This window comes from Megascapheus bottae, chromosome 6, assembly GCF_031878675.1.
Source record: "Megascapheus bottae isolate mThoBot1 chromosome 6, mThoBot2.hap1, whole genome shotgun sequence".
Lineage (NCBI taxonomy): Eukaryota > Metazoa > Chordata > Mammalia > Rodentia > Geomyidae > Megascapheus > Megascapheus bottae.
Window position 1 is genome coordinate 38,795,248 of NC_143514.1, and position 14,275 is coordinate 38,809,522.

Consider the following 14,275-nt stretch of genomic DNA (forward strand, 5'->3'; position numbering starts at 1 on the left):
CTAGTCACTAAGCTCAATAGCACTGTTGACAATGCTTTCTGTAATACACATGTCTTCAGACAGCCCTTAAAACAATTACCAAATGATTAGCACCAGCAAAACAGCTTCAGACATGTCTTGCAGAATTAGAAAGCATAGAAAGCTTCATAATTGTCTTTGTGTGTAACTTACCTGGAATGACATCTTAAAAATAGGATTTATTTGTTTACTGTGTGCCAGAGTTTAAAAGATTTAAATTTGGTTCTCCATAGTCATGCAAGTTTTATTTATTTATTTTTGCAAGTTTTATTTATTTACTCTGTTATTCATTTAGTTAGTCTCAATTGGCCTTTATACTGATATGATTGCAATTAACAGATGAAGTCTTACATGGTAGTTAGTTAGCTTCTCTATTTGTAGAAGAGCCCTGGTTTTCATGTTGACTTATTTTCTATTCTGGCTTGAACTCAGGTCCTAGGTGCTGTTCCTGAGCTTTCACTCAAAGTTAGTATTCTCCCACTTTTGAGCCACACCTCAGCTTCTGATTTTCTGGTGATTAATTTGAGAAGGAGGAAGGGAGGGAGGGAAGGAGGAAGGGAGGACAAAGAAATGTGGTAGAGCCTAAATATGAACTAAGAACAGGTGTTCACTGCACACCCGTGGTACGTCAGATGCTGAAGACCTGGCAGCACTAGTCTTTGCCTGTGGGCAGTTTATATCTGGCTATGAAGATAGCAGAGGAGGATTTACAATTGTGGATAGAAGTTCAAAGGCAATCTCTTTCTTGGGGATAACAATAGATTTGCTTTTTGGTGGGAAACATTTTCTAGGTGATGTTAAAGTATAGCCAAGATAAAAACCAGTAATCCCAGGCGCCTAGAGGCTCATGTCTGTAATCCTAGCTACTCAAGAAACTAAGATATAGAGGATCAAACTTCAAAACCAGCCTGGGAAGAAAAGTTCATGAGCTTCCATTCCAATTAACATGTAAAGTGCTAGACTGGAGGCATGGATCAAGTGGTAAAGCTCCAGCTATGAAGTCACATGCAAAATGAGAGCGTGAGGTCCTTAGTTTAAACCTGGCACCAATGCACACACATACACACACATACATACACACACACACACACACATACACACACACACACACACACACACACACACACACACACACTAAAATACAGAAAAATCTCTGACATTGTGCTTGATGCACATCTCTTCCTCAATTGGCCTTTATACTGATATGATTGCAATTAACAGATGGAGTCTTACATGGTAATTAGTTAGCTTCTCCATTTGTAGAAGAGCCCTGGTTTTCATGTTGATTCATTTTTCATCCTAGTGTTACTTTGCTCTCTCACTTGAATGCTACTGTTCTTTTTCTTCAGGTGACAGAAGGCCATTGGAAATGGGGTGGTGTCACAGTGCAAGTGAACAGCGCTTTCTTCACGGGCATCTACGGAATGTGGAACCTCTATGTCTTTGCTCTGATGTTCTTGTATGCACCATCCCATAAAAACTACGGGGAAGACCAATCCAATGGTAAATCTTTGTCTTTGAAATAGGTTCACTATGGAGAAAGAGGCTTGGGCCTCTCTAATATGTAAGCTCTGGGCTCGCTAATTAAACTTTCCTCCAGATTTTGTTCTAATCCAGGTCAACAGAGAAGGGGACTCTGAAACCACCAACAAAAAGCTAGCATAGCCCTTAAAGCTCTCATTTTGTTTATCTTTAATGTCAATTGTGGAGATTTAATTCTTTTTTCCATATATTTTTATTGTAATTGTAATTGATAGAAGGATTACATTATATTCACCAAATAGAAGGTGCATTACTTCACAAACATTGATACCCTTTCTCATGTCTTGGTCCCCATTTCCCTCCCCTCACCCCCACCCCTCAGCTTGTTTTCACCTCTTCCCTATTTGATTTCAAATAACCAAAACACATATATGCAATATATCAGATAACAAGGTGAAATACTGTAACAATATGAGATAACCAAGGGACAGCAAGAGAGATGAGAGATAACATAGTACATTCAGGATGACATTTAATTCCACTCTAAAGTTTCAGTGCAAAAAAAATCAATTTGCTTTCATCATTTTTTTTTCAACAAAATGAGCGCCTGCAAAGTATGCCAATTCTTCCAATTTGAGACATAAGCAACTAAGATATCAGGTGGATTCTGAGCCCTGAAACAGAAGGTGGTTCATTTTTCTCCTCATATTTCATCAAGGATGTTTGGTTTCATTTTGGTTTTCCAATGGTAGGGATTAAACCTAGGAGATAGGTAAATGCTGTTCCGCTGACCTCTATTCCCAGCTCTTGAAGAGTGTTTATTTGAAAAATATCCAAACCAATAACTCTTCTCCTGTTCCAAGCCTTTCTTTCTCTACTCTATAATATTTCCCTACTCTACAAACTTTGAGATATTGATGCTACAAGGAACTAGAGAATTTAAATAATAGGGTTATATTAGAGATTAAAAAAAAGATTGGAAGAGCTTATTGGGGTTTCTCCTAATCATGGCAGAGAGAAATGATTATTTCTGGCCAGGTCAAGGCTGTTTATAAAGCTGCTCACCAGCTTTGAAATCATGCATCAAACAAATGGCCTTTCACTAAAAATTCTGCGGAGGAAAATATCAATTTTTAACTGTGGGATAGAGGAAGACTATTGTGCAGGTTGTCAAAATCCTGGACAAACACTGCCTGGCACCTGTTTCTGTAGATTTGGCCACTATGCCTCTTGTAGTTGCCTAGTTGTGCTAAAGTTGAGTACATTCTTAGTATGACAAAGGGCACCCTGTGTGTCACCACTCGGTAATAAATGATACTCTCATACCAATTCCTTCCTGATATGAATGAAGCAAAGCACAGAATTTCACAGTTCGGAAGGACTTAAAGCAACCCCTAGCAGTTGGGAGAAACTATACACGGAGAGTCAACAGGCTTGCCCACAATCCTATGGTAATAAACAACTGGAAGGAGCCAGGGAGCTCAAGTATGCAGTTAGTAATTAGTGCTCAAGTTCTACGTTATTTATGGTAACTACAATGATCACTACAACATCCCAGGAGGAAAGAGTTTGCTTTAGATAGTGCTTGTCTAGAACACAAGAACTCCCTTATGAAAGTCAACGGCAGAGCCATGTGGTTTCTGTCCATCTAGCAGACTGACCATGAACTGAAATCATGGTTCTTGCCCATTAGCAGTCCTGCTGGCCCTGTGGAGGTCCACTGTCCAAAAGCCTTCCTGCCCACTGCTCATACATATAGTACATGTATGAATACTAGCAGTGGAGGGAAGCTAGAGCATCTTCCTCTTCTCCAAGAGCAATTGATCAAATCAAGAGCTCTGCAGGAAGTAGGTGAGACAAGTTTTTATTCTTATACAGAGCCCTTGGCCAGAGATAGACCCAAAATAACAAGAAGCTTTTACTTCAAAGAGTTTATGAATGGGAAGGAAGAGATTACTGTGTTCAGGCTGCTCACTGTCAATATGGGATGAAGACAGATGGTAGTGAAGCCACTCCATTATCCTTGACTCCAGCACAGAGCCCAGTCTCCCTGCTCCCTCCAGTCCCTAGTTCCATGTGATCATTTGGCTTCGTCTTTCTTCTGTGCAACATCACTTCCATGCCTGTGATATAGGAAGAATGACATAGAGCTCTAATTTCTAGAAGAAGAAGGAGGAGGAGGAAGAGGAGGAGGAGAAAGAGGAGGAAGAGGAGGAGGAGGAAGAGGAAAGAATGACAGAAAGAAAGAAAAGATAGAAAGAAAGAAAGACAGACAGAAAGAAAAGAAAGAAAGAAAGAAAGAAAGACAGAAAGAAGAGAAAGAAAGAAAGAAAGAAAGAAAGAAAGAAAGAAAGAAAGAAAGAAAGAAAGAAACCAATTCATTCAACACTTCTAAATGCATCATTAAAGAGTCAGTCATTCCCTTAGGAAGTAAACATTCCAGCAGGTGAGCGAACACATGAGCTGACTCTTCCACTGTATCTGCCCAATGAATAATAGGAGTGTTGTGATTCCTGTCCTCTTGCACTCCCGTAAGCTGCTCTGGAGACCAGGAGCAGCTAATGACATATTGCCTGGGCAAAGGGCTCCAGGGACAAGTGATTTAATAACTTGGGAAAATGATGTCTCTCCACCCCTTCCCCCGACTTCTTGCTAAGAGACTATTAGTTCAAATTAATTTACTAAAGGCATTGAGATGACTTGCAGCAAAATACGCATTAACATTGATCAGCCTAATTCCAACTTATCTGACTATTAAACCCTCCAACATGCCATGAAAATACCATTTCCTGAGTTTTAATATGGGTGGTTGAACCTAGTCTTCAATGAAGAGGCAGCATTTTGATTTGGTTGAAGAAAACGGGTAAGGTTTTATCAAGCCCAGGGCATAATATGCAATCTATTCATTCAACACATACTCAGGAAATCCTGCTTTTAAAAGCCAGGCCAATCCTTGGTGCTGAGGACAGTGAAGTGCACCTTATGCTTGGGGTAGAACAGGACATACCTAGGTTAAAGCAGGTATGAATGGAGGCGTCTTTATTAAATGGGAGAGGAGAAGATTCTTTACCAGTGAAGTATCAGTAGGAAGCTATGTTTTCTGATATCTTTCTTGAGGGATATTTGGAACTAGTCAGGATTGATTTGGATTGTCACTAAAATAGGGATGTGCCACTGGCATTTTGTGTCCAGATGCTAGAAATGCTACATTCCCTAACCCCTCCCCGCCAAGTCCTGTGGGGCTTGAAGTCAGGGTCTGGGCACTGTGGCTGAGCTTCTGTACACAAGGCTCTCATTCTAGCACTTAAGCATTAGTTCTACTTTCAGCTTTTTGGCAGTTAATTGGAGATGATTGTTTCACAGACTTTCCTGCCTGGGCTCTGACTGTGTTCGTCATATCTCAGTCTCCCGAGTAGCTAGGATTACATGTGTAAGTACATGTGTGGCACCTAGCTTTCAGGGTCATTTTATTTTTAGGTTGGCCTGGACTTTTTTTCTCATTTGCTTCTAAGGTCTAGAGCCGCAAGTTCAGATTTCTTGCTATGGAATAAATCTCATGTATGGAACATTTCTTGCCTTGATGAGATGGTTAATGGTTGGATTGCTAGGAAAAGCCTATTTTCAGAAACTTAAGTAAGATTTGTGAGAGATTCTTTTGTTTAGGAGGTAGAGAAACTGAAAGATGTGTGTGCAGTAGATGTGGGCTGGAAAGAAAGAATGTCCAGCATTGATAGTTGTCTGTCCCTTTGAGATACAGAATGGACAGGGGAACCTAGGGGTGGCACGTGCAGTAGAAGGTCACCTTCCAAAGAGCATCACCTCCAGGTACTTCTGTGTGTACTCACTGTGCATCAGAAAGTGATCTCTAGAGAATGAACCCATGAGCACCTCAGTATGTAGCACCATGCCAAGGTGAATGAGAGGGAGTGGGGTGAGGCTCAAAAACATGGAGGTGCCAGGCTTTGCTGTCAGGGAGCCTTTTGCTTAGTCTGAGGGACAAGGTTTCCTCACTTGCTTCCTGAACCATGTTCACTGCTAATGAAAACAGGATGCTCTGAGATCCTTCCTACTGCTTGGCCTACCGTTTGTACCACTACAAACACAGCCACATGAATTACTGTGTATATTCATATACATATGCATACACATTTACATACACACCTACACACTGCAAACACATGTTTACTTAAAGTGTGCATATTTCTTTATCACACACACACACACACACACACAGAGTCTATTCTCTGTATCCTTCAGTTTCACATCCCCATGTTCAACTAGCAACCGATTAAAAAAACAAGATCTACAAGAGGAGAAAAAGAGTCAGTACTGGGAGCAAAAAGACCTGTTCATTCTTGTCCTTCTTCCCCAGAGGTTTTTGTTCTTTGCAAATACTATAGCATTCCATATTGGGGACTTAAGCATATGAAGTTTGGTGTCCTCTGAGGGACTCAGAACTTATCCCCTGTGGATACCAAGGGATGGCGTGCACACAAAATCACCTTTGGTATGTATCTCTCTGGGATGATTATCTGTGATGCACACACAGACACTTGTTTCTGTAGTGAGCAAAGGTATTGTGATCATATTTCCTTCAGTTACAATTTTTAGCCTTAATCCTGACTTTTGACTAAAGCTGAGGTTTGTCTTGTTGCTTTTGATTTTAGTTTGTTTTCAGGTTGGGCACTGGTGACCCACACCTGTAATCCTAGCTACTTACGAAGCTGAGATCTGAGGACTGCTGCTCAGTACCAACCCAGACAGAATAGTCTATGAGACTCTTATCTCCAATTAACCAGAATAAATATAGAAGTAGAGGTGTGGCTCAAGTGGTAGAGTGCCAGCCTTTATAAAGGCACACATACACACACACACACACACACACACACACACACACACACACTTTTTTTTTCTATTTTGTTTTGTTTTTGTTGGTTTGAATTTCTTAAACTTATTTCTATAGCAAATAACCATCTGAAAATCATTCTGGATATCTTCCCAGGCAAGAATGAATTATAGCAGGCTGATGAGAACCTTAGCACATGGCCTGTCTTCCTGGGGCCAACAGTGATATCAGGTACTCATGAAAAACTGTCCAAACCCACTATGTCACCAATTCATTGTGGGGACAAATACTGTTGGAGCTGATTATGAAATCAGACAATTCTTTTTCTTCTTTCTATTAGCATACACTAATTATATGGGGAGGTTTCATTGCAATGTTTTCATATAGGTGTATAATATACTTTGGCAACTTTTGATAGTAACTTGGATTTTTGTTTCCTTTGACTTATAAAATTCTTCTTAGAATATTTTTATTAAAAAGGGAGCAGTAGAGTTCCTGACTGGGTGGTTGGCAAAGTGAATGAGGGATGCCCTAATTGCCACTTGTCACTTTCTGTTTCTCTGCTCTTATTCTTCTAAAAGCAATAGCTGTGTCCCCAGCTTCCAGGACTCAGTGGGTATACTATCAGCTTTACTTCTGGAAGCCTGTCAGTCTTACTGCTACTTGTTTCACAGGAAAGGGTGGCTTGCTGCCTCAATAAATGTTTGAGTTGAGTCATAGGACTTTATTTATTGAGGTCATTCCAGGGTTATGTGTCTGATCTGCCCTTAGCCAACCTGGCTCTTTCTTGGTGTTTGTTAGGATGATATAATTGGTCTTATCATCAGCCTGGATCCAGACTCTAAAGCAAACCTTGACAACCGGTTCTCTACTCTCCAGGGAGGTCAGGAATCAGGTGACAAGCTAGCAAGAGCTTCTGTTCTACTTTGCTCTTGGTATTTGGCCACTCTGCCTCCCACCGTTGCCAGGACTGTGGCCCTTATGGTCATCTGAGCTTTCGTTGCCCTGTTAATTATCTTTCCTGAATCTTGGACTTCTTATCAGTCTTCCATATTGGTGGCACTTCAATTGCCTTCTTGGGAAGAATTAATTTGGTAGGGATGCTCTAACAAATGCCACAATTTGACTTTCTCCTTGTTTTGGAGTCTAAAAGTAAGAGCTCAAACTGTCTGCCATGTTGCCTTCTTCGGAGGCCTCTCTTCTTGCTTGCGGCCATCTTCTCCCTGTTTCTCCTCTATGTGGTTTCCTCTCAGTGTTCTAGTTTCTCTTCTTTCACATGGCAATGACCATATAAGATTATGAACTGCTTCAATAATATCAGTTCTTAACTGCCTCCTCAAAGACTCTGATTCCAAAAGTAGAGTTGCATACTGAGGGTTAGTACTAGTACATTAACAAATGACTTTGTGTGAGGGCTGGGCAGACAATTCAGCCCACTGAACTAAATTTCACTCAAAGCTTTATGACTTTATTTTGTCCTCCTCTTTGGAGTTACTGCCTATCACTGGGTGTCTGAAGGTTTCTGGCAGTAACAGAACTCCTCAATTCTATCCTCCCAACCAAAGGTCAAGAAGGACCAGCTTCCACCACCTCTATCAAAATCTTAGGAGCTGAGATGAACTTCGCTTATTACAAGGGGAAAGGAGTTACTACAAACAAGGATAATTCTCTCCTCTCCTCTTCTCACTTCTCCATTACTTTCTTTTTCCCTTTCCCTCTCCTCCTTTCCCTTGTTCCTTTTTCTTTTCCCCTTTTCTGCCCTCCAAGAAGTGCATTATCTTTTCTAGAGGGTTTCTTCTTGAAAGAGGACATTTATATGCTGAGTACCAGGAGCCAGGAAAGAAAAACTCTAGCCAATGGAACAAGACCTTGGCAGAAGTAAGGGTCAGTGGTTTTGGAGGAATCCCCACGCTTGCTGTGTTATTGTTGCATTCCCATACCCATTCTCTAAGGGTATAAAGATGTCCTTCAAGGTAAAATAAACCTATGCAAGGATCATGGATGATGTTGCTACCAAGAGTTCCATTGTCTGAATCCTCATCCAGCACACTTCAGAAAGCAATGCCTCAATATCTGCCCATTTAGCAAAGAAATACACTAAGCCCCCAACAGTACATATGGAAAACGTTTATAAGGAGCAGCACTTTGAACTGTTCATGCTCTGATTTTTGCCCAGATATAAAAGCTGAATCAATATGATAAACATCTGTGCAAATGATTACATGTATATATTTCTATGTGGACTTTATGCTTCACTGACAGTATCTTTGGTTAGAAAGTTGAATAAGAGATAGTAGAATTTAGCAGTCAAGAGCCGGGTCCAGAGCCTCATTGGTCCAGTTTTAGGCTATCAGTAACAACCTGGACCTGAGCCCAAGTTTCTGAGCCTATCCTGGGTTTCTTCATTAACAGGGCCTTTGTCAGAAACCTGTCTTGAGGACTGGTGTATTCACATTTAGGTAGCATTTAAAACTGTGATTGCCAATGCCTATAATTCAGGAAGGCAGGCAGGCAGGCAGGCAGGCTGTGCCAGACATATGGTAAGTGGTATAACATATTTTTTTAAAAAAAATCTGAGGGCTTGGAGTTTGGCCTAGTGGTAGAGTGTTTTCCTGGCATGCATGAAGACCTGAGTTCAATTCCTCAATACCACATACAAAGAAAAAGCCACAAGTGGTGCTGTGGCTCAAGTGGTAGAACTCTAGCCTTGAGAAAGCCCAAGGACATTGCCCAGACCCTGAGTTCAAGCTCCAGGACTGGCACAAAAAAAAAAAATCTGAGCAATTTTGATTGTCTTCAATGAGCTGCAAAAGAATACACATGTTCTAGACTTTGTTCCTTGGTGTCATCATTTAGGTTTAAATAATATTCTCATCAAAAGCCAAGTAGAGCTAGGTGCTGATGCTCATGCCTATAATTCTACCTACTCAGGAGGCTGAGCTACTACTCAAAACCCAGAAGTGGAGCTGTGGTTGAGTGCTACCCTTGAGCACAAAAACTCAGGCCCCACAACTGACATTCTAATGTTTCTAGGAAGTCTTCTGGGGCAGGGATTTCCTGAGTAAACTCTGACACAGGGAAGGTCAGGACTGTCTTTGAAATGCTAATGACTCACTTGGACATACAGATCAGGGGACTGGCTTTGAAGTTGTTAGGGCTGCCCAGATGTGCAAATCCAGAGCCTGTTTCTTTGACCTGGGTGAGTAACGCTTATACTTCACTTGCCTGCTGAGGTCAGGGCTGGAGTAACTGAGACCAGAACACCAGTTAGTGACCAGGGAGAATTTGTTCTTGGTGTGATTTTGGTACTGCTTGACTGGGGCAGCCTCTAGGTAGAGCCTCTCACCAGCTTTCCTCTGGCTGGAAAGCAGAGAAGTGGAGGTGTACTGGAGGCCTAATGGATTCTTCTTTATTTAGTACCCTCTACCCAAGTCCTGAAAGCTTGCTGTGTATGAATTGGACATATTTTGTAGCACTAATCAATGGATCTAAATGAAATACTAATACCATACCACATCTTATAGAAGGACCAGCCAAACAACTTGGGGGACTGGTGTGGGGCGGGGGGGACTGGGTTGATATCCCATGTAAAGAGTCCTAAGGGAAGAGTCAGGGCTATTTCTAAGATTGAGAGTGAAACCCCAGCAGCTGAACACGGTTAATTCTGTGCTTTGAACTATGAACAACTTAATCCTGGGAAATACCATATGATTTGAATGTAGAAATCACAGATACAAAGGTTAGTACTGGTCTCTCCAATACCCCTAGCTACAAATAGGTGTTACATGTGCACCCATGCCCTAAAAGTGTGCCCTAATTGTTCCCGAGTGTGTCCAGTGCTGTAGTTCTGCCCAGTCTCTTGGTGAAGGCAGGTCTTACTTGCCTGCATGCACCATAGCCCCACTATCCTCCACAAAGCCAAGTGTACCCACCCTGTGCATCAGCCGTGAGATGGGTTGTGCTGCCATAGCCAGCCTATGAACCTTTGAGTCAATGTGCCTTTCATGGCCTCAATTGCTGGCACTGCCATGCCAGTGCTTACCCTTGGGTTTCCTCCTCCGTAAAGCTGACATGATCATTATACCCACACTTCAGAAGGCTCCCTGTCAGGATTTAGTAAGATCATATATATATATATAAAACATCGAGAATAGCGTCAAGCACAAAGTAAGCTCTCATTAAATGTTCCTAATTACAACAAACAATACCAACAGTAAGCTCATTGGTGAAGGCCCTGACAGCCAATGTTTGGAAAGGCTGGCAGTTGGCCACTGAGTGTGGAAAGCATCTTCTTTACCTATACCCTTTTGCAGGTGACCTGGGTGTTCACAGCGGGGAAGAATTGCAGCTCACCACGACCATCACCCACGTGGATGGACCCACTGAGATCTACAAGTTGACCCGCAAGGAGGCCCAAGAATAGGAGGCTGTGCTACCCAGCTGGGACTCACTCTCTACCTTAACCCCTCTCACTGGAGCAGGCTGCCCACCACAGAGAGAGTATTGTACAGATGCCTCATGTCTCCTAGCTGTGACTTCTGGACCAGTGGTGTGGACATTTGTCAGATGGCCTTGTGATGGTAGCTTTTGGAGGAGAACTCTAGCAGCCACTGATGTATTGTTGTATGATAACAAAACCTCTGGTAGGACACATTTTCTGTCGTCATTGTTAATTAGTGACATAGTAACATCTGTAGCAGGCAGTTAGAAAACCACTGGGGTGTATACTCCTTGGGGGATGGCTTGGGCTGGATGGGGGCTGGATGGGGTCTATATTGTGTGGAATATGACTCCTTTTATCTATTTTAGATTCTGGGATAGATTTTAATATTCTTTGTAGTTCAAAGTTTGCTGGTGTCAGAGTCTCCTCACTTCATCCATGACCACTTACATTTTTTTTCTTATTTATATCACCAAATAGCTTACTGAGTTAATATTTAAGTTGTCAATAGATAATGTGTCCTGATTTTTATGGCTTAATATAAAATAACTGAATTTCACAAGAAGTTCTATTCCACCAGAGGCATTTCAGCTTTGAAACCAAATCTATGTATCCAATACTAACCAGTCTGTTGGATGTGGGTTTTGAAAATTGTTTGCTCAACTCCCTAAGTAGGATTTATGGTATTAAATGGCCTTTGGGTCCAAAAAGCTTTTTTAACCTCTTGCTTAAAATGTGTTTTCTTTTGATAAGAAGCTTCAAACAGCCTCCAAAAGTGTAGATCCAATCATTTAACTAAATCTGTATGTATATGCAGATATGTATATGCACATTTCCTGCTCAAGCCAATGCTCTTGCATGCAGATTGGACTTCACACTGAATCCAAGAGTGGTTGGCTAGTAGGGAAATTGCTCTGTCTGTGCCACTCAAGAAGTGTAACAATATCATGCAGGCCCCTTGCGCCTGGGAGCACAAATGAATGAGGGGTTGTAATGTGACTACTACCTCAGGTTTTATTTCTTTTTGTTTGTTTTGTTTTGTGCAGGTGTCTGGCCTTCCTCTCAGAGCCTGCACACTGTCTCTGAGCCATGGTTGCTTAAAGCTAGCACTGTAACACTTAAACCATAGCTCCATTTTCAGCCTTTGTGTTGTGGGGTGTGTGTGTGTGTGTGTGTGTGTGTGTGTGTGTGTGTGTGTGTGTGTGTGTGTGTGATTAATTGGAGATAAGAGTCTGGCAGACTTGGGCTGGGAGTTTGGCCTAGTGGTTGAGTGCTTATCTAGCATGCACAAAAACCTGGGCTTGATTCCTCAGTACCACATATATACAGAAAACCAGAAGTGGTGTTATGGCTCAAATGGTAGAGTGCTAGAGTTCTAGTCTTGAGAAAGCCCAAGACAGTGCTCAGGCCTTGAGTTCAAGCCCAAAGACTGGCTGAAAAAAAAAAAAAAAAAAGGAGTCTGGCAGATTTCCCTCACTGGACTGCCTTTGAACCTCCATCCTCAGATCTCATTCTCCTGAGTTGCTTAGGATATAGGCATCACAGGAGAAAGGCTAGATAAGCCCAGCAGAGATTGCAAAGACCATAGCCAGGCAATAGTAAACTATGGAAAGCAGAAAGACTCCTTTGGAGATTAAAAAAAAAAAAAGTGTTCTGAATGTGGGCTTTACAGAAAGGACTTTTCCCGTTGTTGCTAAGAAATTGAAGTCATGATTCCGGGCTAAGAAAAGTCACTGAGTGGCCAGGAGTTTGGCCTAGCATTAAGAGTGCTTTCCTAGCATGCATGAAGACCCAGGTTCGATTCATCAGTACCATATACATAGAAAAAGCCGGAAATTGTGTTATGGCTTAAGTGGTAGAGTTCTAGCCTTGAGAAAGTCCAAGGACAGTGCTCAGATCCTGAGTTCAAGCCCCAAGACTGGCAAAAAAAAAAAAAGTTAAGTAAAGTCAGTGAGTTCAAAGTAGTTGAAAAGGCAAGTCTAGTGAGCTTAGCTCAAAACAGGGACTGTGCGGAGAACGTTTCCCAGAGTATATGAAATCAACCTTCTATTTTCAAATGAAGTTCAATTAACCCCAATTAATTTAAGTATTCAAATGTATAATGTCCTAAAATGTATTTTTAAACATTTAAAATAAAATGTATATGAGAAATAAAAAGGCTGAGATCTGAGGATACATAATTTGAATACAGCCAAGCCAGGAAAGTCTGTGAGATATTTATCTCCAATTAACCAGCAAAAAGCCAAGAGTGGAAATAGAGTTCAAGGGGGTAGAGTACCAGCCTGAGTGAAAATCTCAAGTGAAGGCCAGAGACCACAAGTTCAAGTCCCCAAATCATCACACACACACACCCCACATTTATTCACCAAATAAGCAAAATATAATTACTACTCAAATAGAAAACAAAATTAGTTTCACTGTATCTTATTCCTCCATTTTTTCCTTAGAGGAAGAGAATGTCTGTTAGAAGTGGGACATATGTTTTCATGCATGACCATCATGATTTTCTCAGAGTTGAGATGATAAAGCTCTTAACTGTGAGGCCTGAGCTCAAGGTATAATATGAGCCTTGGAAGGGACGCCTGGGGGTTCTGGCAGGGAAACAGCAGTGGAGAGGACAGTAGTAGGGTGACCGAATGGTGGTCTCTGTATGTAGCACCCCAATCTTTTCATTACTAGAAACTGTTTTTGCAGACCTTTGCAATTGAATGGGGCTCTCCCATCCACACAGCTGACTGGTGCCTCAGGCCATGGAAAGGTGACCCCTGTGCAAGCTTCTCAGAGAAGCAGGCATGTACCATGCACCATCCCAGCTACTGTCAGGTTGCCATGACAGTGAGCAGTGTGTTAATTCCAGGCTAGCTCTCAGCACTGCAAGGGCCCACGTTCCTTGGGACCTTATTCTTGGCCCAGGTTGACATGCTTCCATTGGTAAAAATTTATCATGAGGGGTTAGTGCAGCTGATAAGGATAGCTGCCTGTGCCTGTTGCCTTTGACCCCTTATCTCAGTCCTTTTCATCCTGCCAGGCAGTGAGAAGCCTGTCACTTCTGAGACATAACTGACTTGGTCATATAGGGGTCATACATTGAAGGGGCAGAACTGGAACTACAGGAAGTGCCTCAGTGCCCAACATTCACCACCACTTAAGTAATAGATTCACAGCACAAGTCAAGGATTCTGTTTTGAGCTTCAACTCTCATTAAAATCAAATGACCTTGTTGGGAGATGTTATTCTGGCCTAGTAAAATAGCTGCCAGCTATTGACCTCCATAGATGGCAAGTGTCTGCTCTCTTCTGGCCAAAAGGAGAAGGACAGCTACCATTGAGATAATCCTGAAGGCTAAAGTCCAATTGTAATTACTGTTATTTTCATGAGTTCTGATCCTGGATCTGTCTCTAACTTTTAGTCTAGGCCTTCTGGCCATCTGCTTTATCTCTCTCTTCTCTTGAACTAGGTGATTTCTAAAGTCCTGGTCTGCCTTGGTT

At 41.8% G+C, this 14,275-nt stretch overlaps 1 protein-coding gene across 1 annotated transcript in view; it reads left to right on the plus strand.

The window, feature by feature from the left end:
- Wls (Wnt ligand secretion mediator) overlaps positions 1-11,507 on the plus strand; it is a 99,687-nt gene extending 88,180 nt beyond the window's left edge. Inside the window, exons 11-12 of the mRNA XM_090334631.1 lie at positions 1,368-1,521; positions 10,660-11,507. Of these exons, the coding sequence (XP_090190757.1) occupies positions 1,368-1,521; positions 10,660-10,769 (264 nt within the window). The 3' untranslated portion in view covers positions 10,770-11,507. The remainder of the gene's footprint in view (positions 1-1,367; positions 1,522-10,659) is intronic.
- The last annotated feature ends 2,768 nt before the right edge of the window (positions 11,508-14,275 follow it).